Genomic DNA, 18269 nt, shown 5'->3' with positions numbered 1-18269 from the left:
AGGCTTCTCTCTAGTTGTGGCACATGGGCTCAGTAACTGTGGCACGTGGGCTTAGTTGCACCGTGACATGTGGAATCTTAGTTCCCCGACCAGGGATCCAACCCACATCCCCTGCCTTGGAAGGTGGATTCTTAACCACTGGACCACCAGGGGAGTCCCTGTACCTTTATTCTTATTTCCAACTCCTTGTTTTGCTCAGGTGGAGTCCTCTGTCTCTTGCCCTGAATAGCTTACTGTTTTCCTCTTTGGGTATCTAATATCTATCTGTACTTTCTAAGAATATTTTTTAATTTTTGACAAAAATGGGAAGTGATGGATATGTTAATTAGATTGTGGTAATCATTTCAAAATGTTTATACATACATCAAAACATCACATTGTACACCTTAAATATATACAGTTTTTAATATCTACCTGCTCTTAATGTTGAAGTGTAAATCCTGTTTCCAAAGGGACTATGTCTAAGTTATCTTTGTCTCTCCCTAAATTCCTAAAGATTTATAATAGAATGAAGGAGTAAATAAGTAAACTGACGAATAGCTTTGGGCAGCAAGAAGCCTTTGATGCATGCTGGGTTTCAAAAATACTTATCATTATTGGTTTATTCATATTATGATCAAACTTTAAAATCTGTGGTTGTCATCTTTTTTTTCCCCACTCCAACATCCTTGAAAAATATGACATATTAATATTACCAGTACTACATTGGCTCCTAATGGTGAAGTTCCCAAGGGAATAATGTATCACAGTCTCTAGCACTGGGATCTTTGTAGTAATGTTCACCTTTCCAGTTCCCCTTCTGTATTCTAATGCCTCCTTTCCAGTTTGAGAATGACTACTTTGGCTAAGTTGATGGAAATATTTATCAGTACTGCTTGTACCTGTTTGCCACTGTGTCTGTTCTTCTCTAAAAAAGCTTACCATAGGAGCGATGATGCATGAAATAAATTTCTCATTTCTTCTTAAGCTGTATGCTTCATCTTTTTTCCTCCTGGTAGGTGTTCCTAAAGGAGCAGGAACGACAACACCTACAAGATCTGCTTCACCAAGAGGTGCTCCGCAGAATCATATTGTTGCAGCGATGGTTCAGGGTCTTGCTGTGTAGGCAGCATTTCCTCCATCTGAGACAGGCATCCGTTATCATCCAGGTAGGAAACAAAAGATTCTTTGCATGAGATTGGCTAGTTTATTTAGCCAGTGTTTTAGTAACTAGAACTGTTTTACTGTGAAACATTTAAGTAAGAATGTAAATTTCTTCAGTGGTGAGAATGTGTCCTACTCATTTGTTAAATGTTCACAGCATCCAACAGATTACCTGGCATATAATAATAGACTTTAATGGTGTTAAATTGAAATTAAATTGAATTTATAGTTATAATGTCTTGCGAGGTATGATTAGGGGCAAAGGAGTTATGTGCCTTAATTTTTGTTGGCAAGTTATTTTTAGTGTTGTGAGTGATATTTGAGAATTATATGTACATTGTTGTTGTTATGTATTCATTTTGGATGAAAGGTATCATATTTTACATTTATCTTTTATTTTCTCCCTCGTTGATTTATATGCTGGCTGTTTTCCACAGGATCTTTACTGTTTGTACAAGAAAATCTTTAATATCTTAATCTTTGCAATGTATACACGATGACGTTAAACCCATTAATATTGGCAAATTGTAGGTGAGAATATAATGTAATTTGTTAAAATTAATTTGTAGGGCATGAAAGCATCAAAAAGTTTTAAATTACTTTAAGTTGTATAATTAACTTCATTGAGGTTATATTATCTAAAATAGTTATTTTAGCCAGGCATATCTGGAAAAGGAAACTTTTTTTACTTTAACCACCCACAATTTAGCTGTTTAGCCACTTAACCTCTAGTTATGACGTAAGAAATTTCTGTGAGAATGTGTTATAAGATATGACAACAGTTTTTATTACTTTGTCTTCCCCACAGCGATTCTGGAGGAATTACCTAAATCAGAAGCAAGCCAGAGATGCAGCTGTGCAGCAGGATGCTTTAGTTATGGCTAGTGCAGCCACTGTTCTTCAAGCTTCCTGGCGTGCTCACTTACAGAGGCAGCGGTATTTGGAGCTCCGGACTGCAGCCATCGTCATCCAGCAGAAATGGAGGGAGCACTATAGGCGGAGGCACATGGCTGCTATCTGCATACAGGCGAGATGGAAAGGCTACAGGGAAAGTAAGAGGTATCAAGAACAAAGGAACAAAATTATCCTTTTGCAGTCACTATGTAGAGGATTCAGAGCAAGACAAAGGTAATCTTTTTTGCTATAATAATTAACTCCTCACTTGTCAAGTACTTATATGTCTGCTCTAACATTTGCCTAACTTGAGTTAGAATTGGTTATCTCAGTTTGTCTTCTCCACTAGAAATAGAATTGTGAAATGTGCATCCAAGTTAGTTTAAGAAATACTTAATATTATAAAAAGAAAATTTTTGAGACTTTCCCCTTTTTAAAATATTCTCAATAAATATATTGTCTCCAGTGGTAACCAAGAGATATCTCTAGCCTATTTTTTTTTCCTGTTTTGATATAGATTTAAAGCTTTAAAAGAACAAAGACTAAAAAAAACAAAACTAAAACTTGGATTGGCAAATATCAAGCCATATGGAACTCTGGAAGTTCTCGGTTCAGACCCTTCAGAATGGGAGGATTGTTCATTTGACAACAGAGTAAAAGCCATAGAGGAATGTAAATCTGTGATAGAGAGTAATCGAATTAGTCATGAAAGTTCAAAGGACTGCTTGAACGAGTCCCCAAACAAGCGACAGGAGAGAGCCAGAAGTCAAAGTGGTATGGACTTGCAGGCAGATGTGACTGTAAGAGAGAGACCCAAGTCCTTGGAAGATCTCCACCAGAAAAAAGTGGGTCGGGCCAAAAGAGAAAGTCGGAGAATGAGAGAACTAGAGCAAGCTATATTTAGTTTAGAATTGCTGAAAGTCCGTTCTCTTGGCGGTGTGTCTCCTTCAGAAGAACGTAGGTGGTCTACAGAACTGATGCCTGCGGGCCTTCAGTCTTTACAGGGTACACCGGATAGTGAAAGCTCTCAAGGAAGCTTGGAACTTTTGAGCTGTGAGGAAAGCCAAAAGAGCAAACTAGAGCCTGTAATTCTAGATGAAGGAGATGTGCCGTTCCTGTCACCCAAGATATCTAGCAGTCCAAATTCTGATTCACAGGACAATGCCCTCAGTACCTCAAATGAGACTAACTATACATTGATTCAAAAGAGGGCACCTTCTGACTCAGTGCATTTAAAGAATGGGGCTATGAAGGAAAAACTGGTTTGCAGTTCTGAATCTATTACCTGTAAACCACAGCTGAGAGACTCCTTTATTTCAAATAGTCTGCCTACATTTTTTTATATTCCCCAACAAGACCCACTGAAAACAAGTTCTCAGCTAGATACAAGTGTCCAGAGAAACAAACTATTGGAAAGTGAAGAAACACTTCCATCTCTTACTTTGGATATCAACAGGGAAGCCAGAAAGTACCACTTCCCAGGGGAAAATCAAGTTGTTGCTTCGTTGAATACAGCTTCTTCCAATATTGTGCTTAAGAAGTTAGAAAAGCTAAACACTGAGAAGGAAGAACGGCAAAAGCAATTGCAGCAGCAGAATGAAAAAGAGATGATGGAACAGATTCGCCAGCAAACAGATATTTTAGAAAAGGAGCGTAAAGCCTTTAAGACAATTGAAAAGCCAAGAACTGGGGAGACTTTTCTGGTACCATCTTTCCATCAGTCAAAGCAAAGAATAGAGAGGCCATCCTCTCTTCTCATCCTGAATACCCCAAATAAGGACGAACCCAGTGTAGCTGGGACTCCATCAGTAACTGTAAAAGATGCTGCTCTTGCCCCAAAAGACAGTCCCTCTGCTCACTTACCCTTGAAGGACCGACCTGTCACTCTGTTCTTTGAAAGAAAAGGAGGCCCATGCCAATCTAGTGCTGTTAAGGAATTATCCAAGACAGACAAAATGTCCACCCAACTGAATGTAGCCTGTAAACTCTCTAATAATCGCATTTCAAAAAGAGAACAACTTAGGCCAACTCAGCCTTGTAGCTACAAATCTGATGACCCTTTCAGAGATGGAACTACTAGGGCCATTTTCTTCACGCCAAAGGAAAATATGAGTAGTTCCCTGTAAGTGAAGTCTTTATTTATTTTTATGTATAAGTGGGAAACTTTTTGGAAATTTTCATTAGGGTGCCTTGATCTGCCTCAACAATTTGTATGGGTGCTACTCAAATTAGCCATTTTCTGTGTGTAAAAAAATTTCCTAATTGTTGACTCCACCAGCCACCTGAAATTGGATATAATTATACCCTAGGAGTCTTTGACTAAGCACAGAAAGCAGGGTTTTTGGTTCCTCCCCATTAAGTGAGAAAACATTTGTGAAGGGCTGTACAGTGCCTGGAAACTTAGTAGGCAGTCAGCAATTGCTGGTTGCCCTAGAGCTGTTAGGTGTAGCAGTCCAAGCTTGTTAGTATCAGGCTTTAAAGTTAATGTGCTTTGTCACAGCTGTTGGCCTATTTATGGTCTGCATTAAGTTCTTTGTACCTTTTTTGGGGGGGGTGGGAATAAAAACCACATAAAATTTACCATCTTAACCATTTTAAAGTGTACAGTTCGCTTGTGTTAACTGTATGCACATTGTTGTGCAACAGATCTCTAGACCTTTTTCATCTTGCAAAACAAACTCAATTACCCATTGAAAGCAGTTCCCCTTTTCCCCTTACCTCCAGCCCCTGGCAACCACCATTCTACTTTCTGTTTCTAAAAATATGACTACTGTATTTATTTTTGTCTGCGCGCCTTGTGAGATCTTAGTTCCCCAACCAGAGATTGAACCTGGGCCCTTGGCAGTGAAAGCGTGGAGTCCTAATCACTGGACCGCCAGGGAATTCCCTGTGACTACTTTAAATACCTCACATAAGTGGAAGTTCTTTACTCTTTTAGGTTGTCTTAAGTAGTGGTAGCTGTGAGAAAGCATTTCTTAAGTGGTACATAAAAACAAATTTGACAAAATTTAAGATATTTATGTTAAGGCTATGTATACAGTGAATTCTTTCTGTTCTTGTGGGAGAATATCACTGTTTAAATGAAAGGAGGGCTATATCTTAGGGCTAAAAAAGTTAAATTTCATGTTAACTCTGAAAATAACCTTTTCTCATCATAACCTAACTTTTAACTCTGTCAGTCTTTAAAATTACAGATTTTATAGAAACTCTTTGTAAATATGGGCAAGAGATCATTGATATTTTATTTTTCCACTGAGAATTTTTATACAGGAGTGTGAAATGCAGTCGGACTACATGACAACTTGAGATTCTAGTGCTGCGCATTAACCTAGAGATTGCCCAAAAGTTCAGACTCTGTGTAGCATATAAGCCCACCAGAGAACGTTAAAAACATATTATTTTCTGTCATTCTGATTAATTTTAGTTATGTGAGGGGTGTGCATGTGTGTATGTACATAGTTGTTACATCCATGAATCTGTTTTGTAGAAGACTTACAGATTTCAAAAACAATCATCCTTGTGAATTATTCCTTTTATCATTTTGCCAAGATAAAGTCTTACAGCTACTTGACCTAGTTTGCTTTACCTTATTAATATCTATGTATCTTCAAAATGGTTATATATTAGATTGTTTGTGTGAAAGTTTAAGTAAAATTCATACTTCACATCTTCTCTTGTTCTGTAAGTAATACTAGAAACATTAGCATTTTATAGAATCATAAATGTTAGTGTTTCTAAGTTATAATATCTAGTCCAGTTCCCACATATTATAGATGAGGTCACTGGTGCCCGTGGAGGTGAAAGGACTTGTATAAGGTCACATATTTAGAGAAACAGCTGAGACCAGAATTTGAGTTTCCTGTTTAGAAATGAGCATTGGATGTCATGATTAGGAAGTAACATTAGATTAGTGTCCTTTCTATGCCATAGTGGTGATAAGTACATCTTAGTCTTCAGCTGGTTAGTAAGGGAGAACAAAAAAGAAATCATGGAGAAACTTAGAGAAAATGCTGTGAGTTTAAAAGTTAGTTAGGGTGGTCAGGTGCTATCAAAGGTCCTATTAATTGTTTCTCTTTTGGAGAAAAAAATCGAAGGTAAATGGCTCAGCTGTGGCAAGAGAGATTTTTAATAACCAAAAGGGTTATTCAGGACAACCTAGGATTGCTGGACTTGATTGTACACTGGTCAGAGGGAGATCTCTGAGAAGCTTTTAGCTATCAGAAAGATTGACATCTAATTAGCTTTGTTTAGGGATTATTGCATAGGGCAAAGGACAAGATAACCTAGGCCTTCATTTATAAAATTAAGTGGAAGATTTTGAATGCAAGGGCAATTACTCTGCCAAATGGTATTTTAAGTTAGTGTCTACTTTAAACCCAGCAGTATGCTAGAAGGTAAGATATGATTTTCAGTGAGTTTACAGTCCTGTTATTGATAAATTTTAAGACTCATGGTTCTGAGTTAATATAGATAATTGGGGCCATAAAAGTACAGGTTCTGTTCAGATTTTCATCAGACACAGACATTCATTTCTACAGAGAATTTAATGATAAAGCAGTCATATCATGTGGTTATTCAAGCAGAATTAAATTTTCACAGACTAACACTGTATCATCTTTATGGTTTGGGACATACTTCTTTTAGCTTGATAACAATTTCTTATTCTGCCAGTGTTGATTTTATTCTAAAAATTTTAAACTAAGACCACAGATGAAAGCTACAGAGATTTCAGAATGAAAATTTGCTTATCAATAGGACCTTCTCAGTATAAAACAAAGTAATGAGGTACTCATCACTGGGTGGCTACTTATCAGGTATTTTATAATGATTAGAGTAAAGGCCCCTTCTTCTGAGACTGATTCTAAAGATTTGGGGATTTGGTATTTTCCCTTTCTCATTATCAAATCCATTTCTTTGACCTGACTTGTTAGACTATATTTCATGCTGTACTTTTAAGACTGCTGCCATGAGATATCTGCTAGGAATTGAAATGTAATCCTGTTGTTTTATCCTAAGTGTCACCAAGGAAGCCTTAAACAGTGGAAATCCTCAACTCCATAAACAAGATGAACCAGCTTGGAAACCTGTGAAGTTAACTGGGCCGGGCCAAAGAGAGGTAAGTATTGACTTTTGTTTTATTTATCTTCTATGCAAAATAGGTGCACGCTGTTTTGGAAATTATTATTCTTGTAGGTAGAGCACCTCATCTACTCATTTACTCCCAAGTGTTTATAGAGAAAGAAGCTATGAGTTAAGTCTGTTACACTTAGAGAGGAGTACTTCAGGCAGGGAAGGGTGCCTAAAAATCCAGATTATATTTACAAAGAAGAAGTTGCTGAGGAAAAGAAGGCAATTTATGCAAGTGACTTTGGTGACTCATTATGGCAGTGAAAGATGACTTCCTTGGCTATGGAGAAGAACAGTATAGATTTAGCTTCCATTCTTATTCTTTGTCCAGAGTAATGAATATGGATTGCTTTTGGTTATCGCTGTCACTTCTAGTGGAAAGGGCACAGGGGTGGAGGGGATGTTTCAAGAAATTCATGAGCTCTCTGATGTCTTTCATTGGCATCATCTCCCAAAAACCAAAACAAAACATTTTTGTGTTATTTGTTTTATCATTTGGTCAAGCAGGTTGCCAGACCGGCCCATAAAAAGAAAGCTCGAATGGCGCGGACGCGCTCCGATTTCTTGACTAGAGGTACTTTTGCCGATGGGGAGGGGGATACAGAGGAAGATGATTACGATGACATTATTGAGCCCCTTCTCTCCCTTGACCAAGCTTCTCACTCTGAGCTAGGGCCTGCACCCGGCCTGGGTCAGGCCTCTCACAGTGACTCCGAAATGGTAATTTTACAGCAATATAAGAAAAATAGGCAACAAGCAAATCTGATGGGAATAGTCTTTGCTAATCTAAAGCTAACCTTCACAGCTTCTTCTCCGTATAACGGTTTGTACATGGGAAACCTCAGTGAATAAAGCAACTAAAGCTAAACCTTAATTTACAAGGACTTGGATAAAGGACACTTTAACAGTATATGTCAAATCATAAATTAGGCAAAAAATATTAAAGTTATTTAACTTAGCACTAATGTAGGAGTTTTCTGTGTTATATCTTAAAAGGTCTAGAGCAGGGAGGCTCAAAATTTTTTTTTGTAAAGGGCCAGATAGTAAATGTTTTAGACTTTATGGGTTATATAGTCTCTGTTGCAACTGCTTAACTCTGTTACTGTAGAGTGGAAACAGCCATAGGCAATAAGTAAACAAAGGCACATGGCTATGTTCCAATAAAATTATTTACAAAAACAGGCAATGGGGCTGTATTTGACCTGCTGGTCATAGTTTCTTGATCCCTCCATGGTCTAGTGAATTGGGTATATAAAAAATAATCCAATAGCTTTTAACTGAAATGGTATTCTCTTTTCTTTTCTTTTTGGCTTTAAACTTGCTTCCCCTCTGCATTTTTTAGTAATAGAAAATAAACATGAATTTTTAAAAATTTAATAAGCAATGCCAAAAATGTCTTCCTGGGCCAACCGAGCCAACTAAAAGGCTATAGATAATGTGAATTTGTCTTAATCACAAATTACAACATTGGAGTTATGTTTGAATAAAGCTGCATTAAGAAAATAACTATTATCATATCTCAGCCCAAATTAGGCACATATAGTTTGATAAGTACAAGTGTTTATGGGTATAAAGTGTTTGATTTTGGAATTGTCCTGGAAAATACAATATGAGTACCCTGTATGTCTATTATGTACTAAAACATTATCACTGAGGAGGTGGAATGATATGCATTTTATTTCCGTGCATATCCTTAATTAAGTTGGGTCTCTAATGTTTTTCTTTAGTATCTGTTCATTATGGGAGAAACATTTTAGGATGGTCTTCTTTTGACTCATTAAATATTTTATCTTTGAGCTGTTTTAAAAGCTATTTGATTGTTCCAAAGACCTAGTTAATTAAAATTTTTGCTAAGTTCCAGAATATTCTCATTGTCTTTATCTTTTATTGGAGATGGACCCAGTTTTTAAATGATAATATTGATATTCTAAGAAAGGAAAAATAAAAACAACAACAAAAACAGAAAAATGCATGACCAGTTCTCTAATTAGACAAATGAGTCATTACCCTGAGCCAAACTGTAGGACTGTAAAAGTTGCAGCCTGTATATCCATTGATATATATAATTAGAACCAAAGCGTTCTCTTCAGTGTAGGATAAAATAACTCCACTTTGGAGGTGCCCTGTTTTTGAGTTATAAATAATGAAATATACTCTATCATATGCTTAGTTGTTAAAGATGAAATTATGTAATGGAGCAAACTAATTTTAATGAAAAGCGCTGCTATATATTTTTAGTGTAAATAGGGAACATGCTTAAATTATTCTCCAAAGTGTACATAGATTTTTCATTTGTTGAAGAATTTAGCATTTATAATTGCTGTTTTGTTCCTGAGAGTTTCCTTTGTTACAAACCTTAGTCCTTTTGGTGGTAGAATTCTTTCTCACTGAGAATTACTGAGATGAACCAGGAAGTTGGGCTTTCTGCTTGGAGCATTCAGCCCCTTTAAGGGTTCTAGCTGGTAGTCTCTGCCTGTGATTCTGTTCACCTGCTTGACGGTCACTGCATGCCAGTAGTTGTAGAGCACCCTCCTGCACAGTGTGTTAGTCACCTCGCCAGCTTTCTCACTGTCCTTCTGTTTCATCACTAGCTATTTTAGGAATAGGTGGTGGTGGTTGTTTCTGGTGAACACTTGCATGAAGAAGCTTTGCTTTTTAGAATGTGCTGATAGATACTTGCTGGGGTTGGGGGTGGGAAGGGTAGGGACAGTTTTAAAGTGTGTTTCTGTTTGTTTATCTTGAAAGAAAATATGCCATGTTCTAATGTTATCTGATATTGTGAAAAATGAAGTCTAATTGTTTCTAAATGGAATCTACTGAATTCTCAAAATCCACATATCTTCAGGATTTTAAATGGGCTTGATTTTATGGGCACATGATTTTTTAAAAAACTGGATAGTTTTTGTTTTTTCTCTGGACAAAGTGATTTTAATAACTGACATTTGCTAAGAAGTGTGTCTGTCTTCGAGGAAGCCATCCACTGACCTTTCCAGTTGTGAAATAACTGATCTAATAAAGACAGTTAGAAATGAATTACCTGAAGGGGATTTGATAAGCATTACCTCCTGAGCTGGTGAATTGTTAATTAGTTGTTACCTGCTGTGGAGGAGTTGAGGTGAGAGTAGTAGTTTCCCTCCTTATGACTTTAGTGTTTTTTTTAAACTTCCTACTTTTAACTCTGCCATTTGAATAACTGTTTAGTCTCTGTATGCTGCTTTCACTTAGTTTTTATACCTCCCATGTTTTATTTTATTTTTTTAACATCTTTATTGGAGTATAATTGCTTTACAATGGTGTGTTAGTTTCTGCTGTATAACAAAGTGAATCAGCTATACATATACATATATCTGCATATCGCCTCCCTCTTGTGTCTCCCTCCCACCCTCCCTATCCCACCCCTCTAGGTAGACACAAAGCACTGAGCTGATCTCCCTGTGCTATGCGGCTGCTTCCCACTAGCTATCTGTTTTACATTTGGTAGTGTATATATGTCCACACCACTCTCTCACTTCGTCCCAGCTTACCCTTACCTCTCCCCATACCCTCAAGTCCATTCTCTACATCTGCGTCTTTATTCCTGTCCTGCCCCTAGGTTCTTCAGAACCTTTTTTTTTTTTTTTTTTAGATTCCATATATATGTGTTAGCATATGGTATTTGTTTTTCTCTTTCTGACTTACTTCACTCTGTATGACAGACTCTAGGTCCATCCACCTCACTACAAATAACTCCATTTCGTTTCTTTTTATGGCTGAGTAATATTCCATTGTATATATGTGCCACATTTTCTTTATCCATTCATCAGTCGATGGACACTTAGGTTGCTTCCATGTCCTGGCTATTGTAAATAGTGCTGCAGTGAACACTGTGGTACATGTATCTCCAGAATGTACAAGCAGCTCATTCAGCTCAATATCACAAAAACAAACAACCCAATCCAAAAATGGGCAGAAGACCTAAATAGACATTTCTTCAAAGAAGACATACAGATGGCCAACAAATACATGAAAAGAACGTCAACATCACTAATTAGACAAATGCAAATCAAAACCACAATGAGGTATCACCTCACTGTTTAGAATGGCCATCATCAGAAAATCTACAAACAGTAAATGCTGGAGAGGGTGTGGAGAAAAGGGAACCGTCTTGCACTATTGGTGGGAATGTAAATTGATATAGCCACAATGGAGAACAGTAGGGAGGTTCCTTAAAAAACTAAAAATAGAACTACCATATGACCCAGATGTCGCATTACTGGGCATATACCCTGAGAAAACCATAATTCAAAAAGAGACATGTACCACAATGTTCATTGCAGCTCTATTTACAATAGCCAGGACATGGAAGCAACCTAAGTGTCCATCGACAGATGAATGGATAAAGAAGATGTGGCACATATATGCAATGGAATATTACTGCTAAGCAATATTTTTAAGGTGGCTTTCATATCATCTTTTAGTCTCTGAATCATCTGGATGGTGAATGAGTTAATAAAATCATTTCTATCACTTATTTGTAGGATTGGTATAGGTAACAGTTTTCTCTGTATAGCTTCTTCTACCATTCGCTAGACTTAAAGCAATCATCTCCGTGGGTATGACTCCCAAATAGCTCTCCAGAATTTGTTGACTTTATCTACAGTATGCTAAAACTAAGTTTTTCATTTCCCCCCAAAACTCCTATACTTCTTATATTCCTATTTCTGTTTGTTTTTCTCCGAGGTACTCTTCAATCCTTATATATGTTGAATTTTCCTTCTCTTTACTATCCACTCCACAAAAAACTGCCAGAAAAAAAACATTTATCAAGGCTAAATTTATTAGCTTATTTTACAGTAAGGGAAAATCCATCTTGACTAGGTCTTAGTAATTTCTCAGAAAGGGGAAGTCAGGAAAGGATATTTATAGTATTTTAGGGCCTAGGCTGGTGATTTTGAGGGTCTTACAAGTTGGAAAACCAGCTGAATTGAACAAAGTTTATGACATAAAAAGTTTAGATTGGTGGCCCCAGGACAGCAGCCACACTATTGAATACTCTTGGTATTTACTTATTTTTTAATATACTGTTTTCTATTTGATTTTGTTTAATTTCTTCAAGCCTGTTAGATCTTTCTGGTTTTCAGTTTTGTTCTCGGTTTTTTATTGTTTTTTTTTTTTTTTTTTTTTTTTTGGCTGCACCGCACGGCTTGCAGGATCTCAGTTCCCCGAATAGGGATTGAACCCCGGCCACAGCAGCGAAAGCCCAGAATCCTAACCACTAGGTCACCAGGGAACTCCATACACTTAGTATTAATATGTGTATTTTATTCCCCCCAAAAGTCAGGGACAGTTCATAGCATTGCGACTCTCCACTGTTTGATTTGGTAGAATTTCCCTATGAAACCATCTGGGGTTGATACTTTTTTGTGACATAATTCTTTTATTATAAGTTCCTCTATTTCTTCTAGGAAAGTTAGTCTTTAAAGCTTTCTGTCTAATGGGGGCAATTTTGGCAACTAGTTTTTTCCATTTCAGCTAACTTTCATAATTTATTTGCCTAGAGGTCTGGAAAGTAGTCTCATGATTTTAAAAAATTCTCTGTTTCAATCGTTATTTCCCTTTTGTCATTTCTTATTTTGTAGATTTTTTTCCCTTACCTAGTCGTTTGTCTATTTTGTTAATTTTTTCCAGAGTAACAGGATTTGGTTTATTTATCATACCTACTTTTTTTTTCATTCTCCACTGATTTCTGCTTTTACCTTTATTATTTATTTTATTATGCTGTTTTTGGTTTACTTTCTTATTTTTCTAGCTTTTGAGTGGTTAATTTAAGTCATTTATATATTTTTATCGATACAGGTTTGTAAGGCTATGGTTTTTCCTCTGATCACACTTCAGATGTATCTTGTTTACTCTAATATGTAAAGGATTTATTATTTTTTAAGAAAATCTGTAATTTTAGTTTTTTTACCCAAAACTAGTTTAATAAAAATTTTTGAGTTTTCAGATGAAGAGCCTTTTTTGTTTTTTAATTTTTGTTAGTTTCTAGTTTTATTGTATTCTGATGAAAGACTTTATGATGCTTCTGTTTGATCAAATTTACTGGTATTTTCTTCATTACTTAGTATATGATCAGTTTTTGTGAATGTACCATGTGCATTTTTTAAATTGAAATATAGTTGACGTACGATATTATGTTACTTTTGGATATACTATGTAATGACTTGACATTTGCGTACATTATGAAATGGTCACCATGATAAGTCTCGTAACCATCTGTCCCCATACAAAGTTATTATAATATTACTGACCATATTCCTTATGCTGTATATACATCCCCATGACTTGCTTACTATTAAACTGGAGGTTTGTACCTCTTAATCCCCTACACATATTTCGCCCACCTCTCCTACCCTCCTCCCTTCTGGCAACCGCCCATTTGTTCTCTGTATCTATGAGTCTGTTTTCATTTTGTTCAGTTTGTTTGTTTTGTTTTTTCGATTCTGCATATGAGTGAGATCATGCAGTTTTTGTCTTTGACTGACTTATTTCAGTTAGCATAATACCCTCTAGATCCGTACATGTTGTCTCAAGTGACAATAATTAATTTTTTTAATGGTTTAGTAATATTCCACTGTTTATATATACCACATCTTTTTTATCCAGTCATCTGTTGATGGGCACTTAGGTTGCTTCTATAGCTTGTCTATTGTAAATAATACTTCAGTGGACACTGGAGTGCATATCTTATGTTAGTGTGGTTTTTTCCTTTGGATAAATACCCAGAAGTGGAATTGCTGGATCATATCATAGTTCTATTTTTAATTTTTTGAGGAACCTCCATATTGTTTTCCATAGTGGCCATACCAATTTACATTCCCACCAACAGTGAACGAGGGTTCCCTCTTATCCACATCCTTGCCAACACTTGTTATTTGTTGAATGTGTATTTGATAAGAAGGTATATTCTCTATTCAGAGTATAAAATTTCAATATATATCTGTAAGGTCTGCCTTATTAATTACGTTGTTTGCCTTCTACGTCCTTATTATTTTTGATCTGTCTTATACAGAATGTGTTAACGTCTCCTGTTATTCACTGTGAATTGTGGCTTTTAGTATTAAGAAGTGTCCTTTGTCCGATTCCATGTTTTTTGCTTGAATCCTACATAAATAATAATATCACAGCCTCTGTTTTCTTATTATTTCCACTTGCCTAGAATACTTTTGCTCACCCTTTAGTTTTAGCTTTTCTGGATCCTTTTGTTTAGAGGTGTGTTTTTTTGTGCAGTATAGTTGGGCCCTGCTTTGTGAGCCAAATTAAAAAATTTTTCCTTAATAGGTGAGTTAAATCTATCCATGTTTATTAATGTAACTGATAGATTAATTCTCCACTCTTTCTTATAATTTTGTTATTATTATGTTAAATTTTCTGTGTTTATGTTACCTTTCTTTGATCTTTTATTTTTTTAATTTCTTTTGATGTTTAGGAGAGGTTGTGTTCTTGTTCTGTTGATTGTTTACCTTTATATATAACTTTTAAAAATGTCTTTAATATTTTTTAATTTAACCAATTATACTCTAATTAGTCATTTTAAAATAAATAATATTAATTCTCACCTATTGTGACACAACTGTTGATGAATTATTCTAGTCTCTATTCCCTTCTACTCCTATTTTTTAGGCTTTTATTTCTACTTTGTCAGAACATGTAATTTTATATATGATTCTTTCACTGTAGTCCCTACCTTTGTTTTTGATCTATTATTAAGAGTATTAATTATCACTTCAAATATTTTGCAGAAGTTTCCCTGTTTATCTCTTGGTTGGATGAAGCTCTTCCCCTTAGTAGATTACTTACGAAGGGCCATCAATATGGAATTCCCCAAGATCTTTCTATGGCCTTGATGTTTGAAGGGACATCTTGGCTACATATAAAGTCCTTGATTCATATTTTCTTTCTCTGAGTTTTTTGAAAGTGCTATTTTATTGTTGTCTTACTTTATTTGTTACTGTTGGTAAGTCTATTACCAGTCTAAATCTCTTGCCCTTATAAGTTATTTGATGTTTATACTTGCATGCCTTCAGAGTTTCTTCTTTATATTTAAAGTTTAAGATATGTCTTTAAATCGGTCATTACAGATTAATTATCCTGTATATCTGCAGGACTCTGTCAATGTGTAAATTCTGGTCTTGCCTTATTTTTGAAAAGTTTTACTGGATGATAGTTTTAAATATTGTGTTCTGTTGTTTTGTTCTTCTTGTTTAGGGATTGCAATTACAAACAAGTATTTTTCTTTTCCTATCGTCCATTTCAACTACCTTCTCTCTGACCATTTTTCCTTGTTTCTTTATATCATTTTATATTTTTTTGTTATCTTCCTGCTTTTGTTCCCTTTAAATTTTCCATTTGTGCTTTTTCTCCCTTAGGCGTCTCATAACTTAATCTTCATTTCACTTTCTCATTGATTGATTGATTGCTGTGTCCTAGCTGCTGCACGCAGGCCTTCGCCAGTCACAGCAAGTAGGGGCCTCGCACCACAGTGGCCTCTCCAGCCGCAGAGCACAGGCTCCAGCCACACGGGCCTCAGCAGTTGTGGCACGTGGGCTCGGCAGCTGTGGCTCACGGGCTCCAGAGCGCAGGCTCAACAGTTGTGCTGCCCGGGCACAGCTGCTCCGCAGCACGAGGGATCCTCCCGGACCAGGGACTGAACCCACATCCCCTGCACTGGCAGGCAGACTCCCAACCACTGTGCCACCAAAGACCTTTACTGTCTTTTTATTTCTTTCATGAGTTCTTTCAACTCTACTTTCATTTCTACCCAGTTTTTGCTCTCTCAGGGTTAACTGTTCATTATCTTGATAGCTGCTGTTTCTTCTTTTTTGGCTGCATTGGGTCTTCATTGCTGCACTTGGGCTTTCTCTAGTTGTGGCGAGTGGGGGCTACTCCTCGTTGCAGTGTGTGGGTTTCTCATAATGGTGGCTTCTCTTGCTGCAGAGCACAGGCTCTAAGCTCGTGGGCTTCCGTAGTTGCAGCACACGGGCTCAGTAGTTGTAGCTCACGGGCTCTAGACCGCAGGCTCAGTAGTTGTGGTGCATGAGCTTAGTTGCTCCACGGCATGTGGGATCTTCCTGGACCAGGCATTGAACCCATGTCACCTGCATTGGCAGGTGTATTCTTTTTTTGTTTTTTTTAACATTTCTATTGCAGTATAATTGCTTTACAATGGTGTGTTAGTTTCTGCTTTATAACAAAGTGAATCAGCTATACATATACATATATCCACATATCTCCTCCCTCTTGTATCTCCCACCACCCTCCCTATCCCACCCCTCTAGGTGGTCACAGAGCACTGAGCTGATCTCTCTGTGCTATGTGGCTCCTTTCCACTAGCTAGCTATTTTACGTTTGGTAGTGTATATATCCATGCCACTCTCTCACTTTGTCCCAGCTTACCCTTCCCCTCCCTGTGTCCTCAAGTCCATTCTCTATGTCTGCGTCTTTATTCCTGTCCTGCCCCTAGGTTCTTCAGATCCATGTTTTTTTTTAGATTCTGTATATATGTGTTAGCATATGCTATTTGTTTTTCTCTTTCTGACTTCACTCTGTATGACAGTCTCTAGGTCCATCCACCTCACGACAAATGACTTAATTTCATTTCTTTTTATGGCTGAGTAATATTCCATTGTATATATGTGTAACATCTTTTTTTTTAACATTTTTATTGGAGTATAATTGCTTGGCAGTGGTGTGTTAGTTTCTGCTTTATAACAAAATGAATCAGTTGTACATATACATATATACCCATATTTCTTCCCGCTTGCATCTCCCTCTCTCCCACCCTCCCTATCCCACCATTCTATCTGGTCACAAAACACCGAGCTGACCTCCCTGTGCTATGTGACTGCTTCCCACTAGCTATCGATATTTTACATTTGGTAGTGTATATATGCCCATATATACACTACCAGTCTCTCACTTTATCCCAGCTTACCTTTCCCCCTCCCCATGTCTCCAAGTCCATTCTCTAGTAGGTCTGCGTCTCTATTCCCGTCTTGCCCCTAGGTTCTTCATGACGTTTTCTCTTTTTTTTAGATTTCGTATATATGTGTTAGCATATGCTATTTGTTTTTCTCTTTCTGACTTCACTGTGTATGACAAACTCTAGGTCCATCCACCTCACTACAAATAACTCAATTTCATTTCTTTTTATGGCTGAGTAATATTCCAATATTCCATTGTATATATGTGCCACATCTTCTTTATCCATTCATCTGTCGATAGACACTTAGGTTGCTTCCATGTCCTGGCTATTGTAAATAGAGCTGCAGTGAACACTGTGGTACATGACTCTTTTTGCATTATAGTTTTCTCAGGGTATAAGCCCAGTAATGTGATATCTGGGTCATATGGTAGTTCTATTTTTAGTTTTTTAAGAATCTCCATACTGTTCTCCATAGTGGCTGTACCAATTTACATTCCCACCAACAGTGCAAGAGGGTTCCCTTTTCTCCACACCCTCTCCAGCATTTATTGTTTGTAGATTTTTTGATGATGGCCATTCTGACTGGTGTGAGGTGATACCTCATTGTACTTTTGATTTGCATTTCTCTAATGATTAATGATGTTGAGCATCCTTTCATGTGTTTGTTGGCAAACTGTATATCTTCTTTGGAGAAATGTCTATTTAGGTCTTCGGCCCATTTTCAGATTGGGTTGTTTGTTTTCTTGATATTAAACTGCATGAGCTGCTTGTAAATTTTGGAGATTAATCCTTTGTCAATTGCTTCATTTGCAAATATTTTCTCCCATTCTGAGGGTTGTCTTTTCATCTTGTTTATGGTTTCCTTTGCTGTGCAAAAGCGTTTAAATTTTATTAGATCCCACTTGTTTATTTTTATTTTTGTTTCCATTACTCTAGGAGGTGGATCAGAAAAGTTCTTGCTGTGATTTATGTCATACAGTGTTCCACTTATGTTTTCCTCTAACAGTTTTATAGTGTCTGGCCTTACATTTAGGTCTTTAATCCATTTTGAGTTTATTTTTGTGTATGGTGTTAGGAAGTGTTCTAATTTCATAGTTTAACATGTACCTGTCCAGTTTTCCCAGCCCCACTTATAGAAGAGGCT

At 36.8% G+C, this 18269-nt stretch overlaps 1 protein-coding gene across 2 annotated transcripts in view; it reads left to right on the top strand.

Moving 5' to 3' along the window:
- The window catches only part of MYO9A (myosin IXA), a 221325-nt gene that overhangs the window by 134934 nt on the left and 68122 nt on the right, over positions 1-18269 (top strand). The window contains exons 22-26 of one of the 2 annotated variants that reach the window (XM_082648184.1): positions 999-1148; positions 1952-2271; positions 2555-4159; positions 7054-7153; positions 7672-7884. In XM_082648184.1, the coding sequence (XP_082504310.1) occupies positions 999-1148; positions 1952-2271; positions 2555-4159; positions 7054-7153; positions 7672-7884 (2388 nt within the window). The remainder of the gene's footprint in view (positions 1-998; positions 1149-1951; positions 2272-2554; positions 4160-7053; positions 7154-7671; positions 7885-18269) is intronic. The other variant, XM_082648185.1, reaches the window with a different exon arrangement.

Source organism: Grampus griseus (genome assembly GCF_964374135.1).
Source record: "Grampus griseus genome assembly, chromosome: 2".
NCBI lineage: Eukaryota > Metazoa > Chordata > Mammalia > Artiodactyla > Delphinidae > Grampus > Grampus griseus.
Note: the sequence above shows the minus strand (reverse complement) of the source record. Positions and strands in the feature narration are given on the sequence as shown.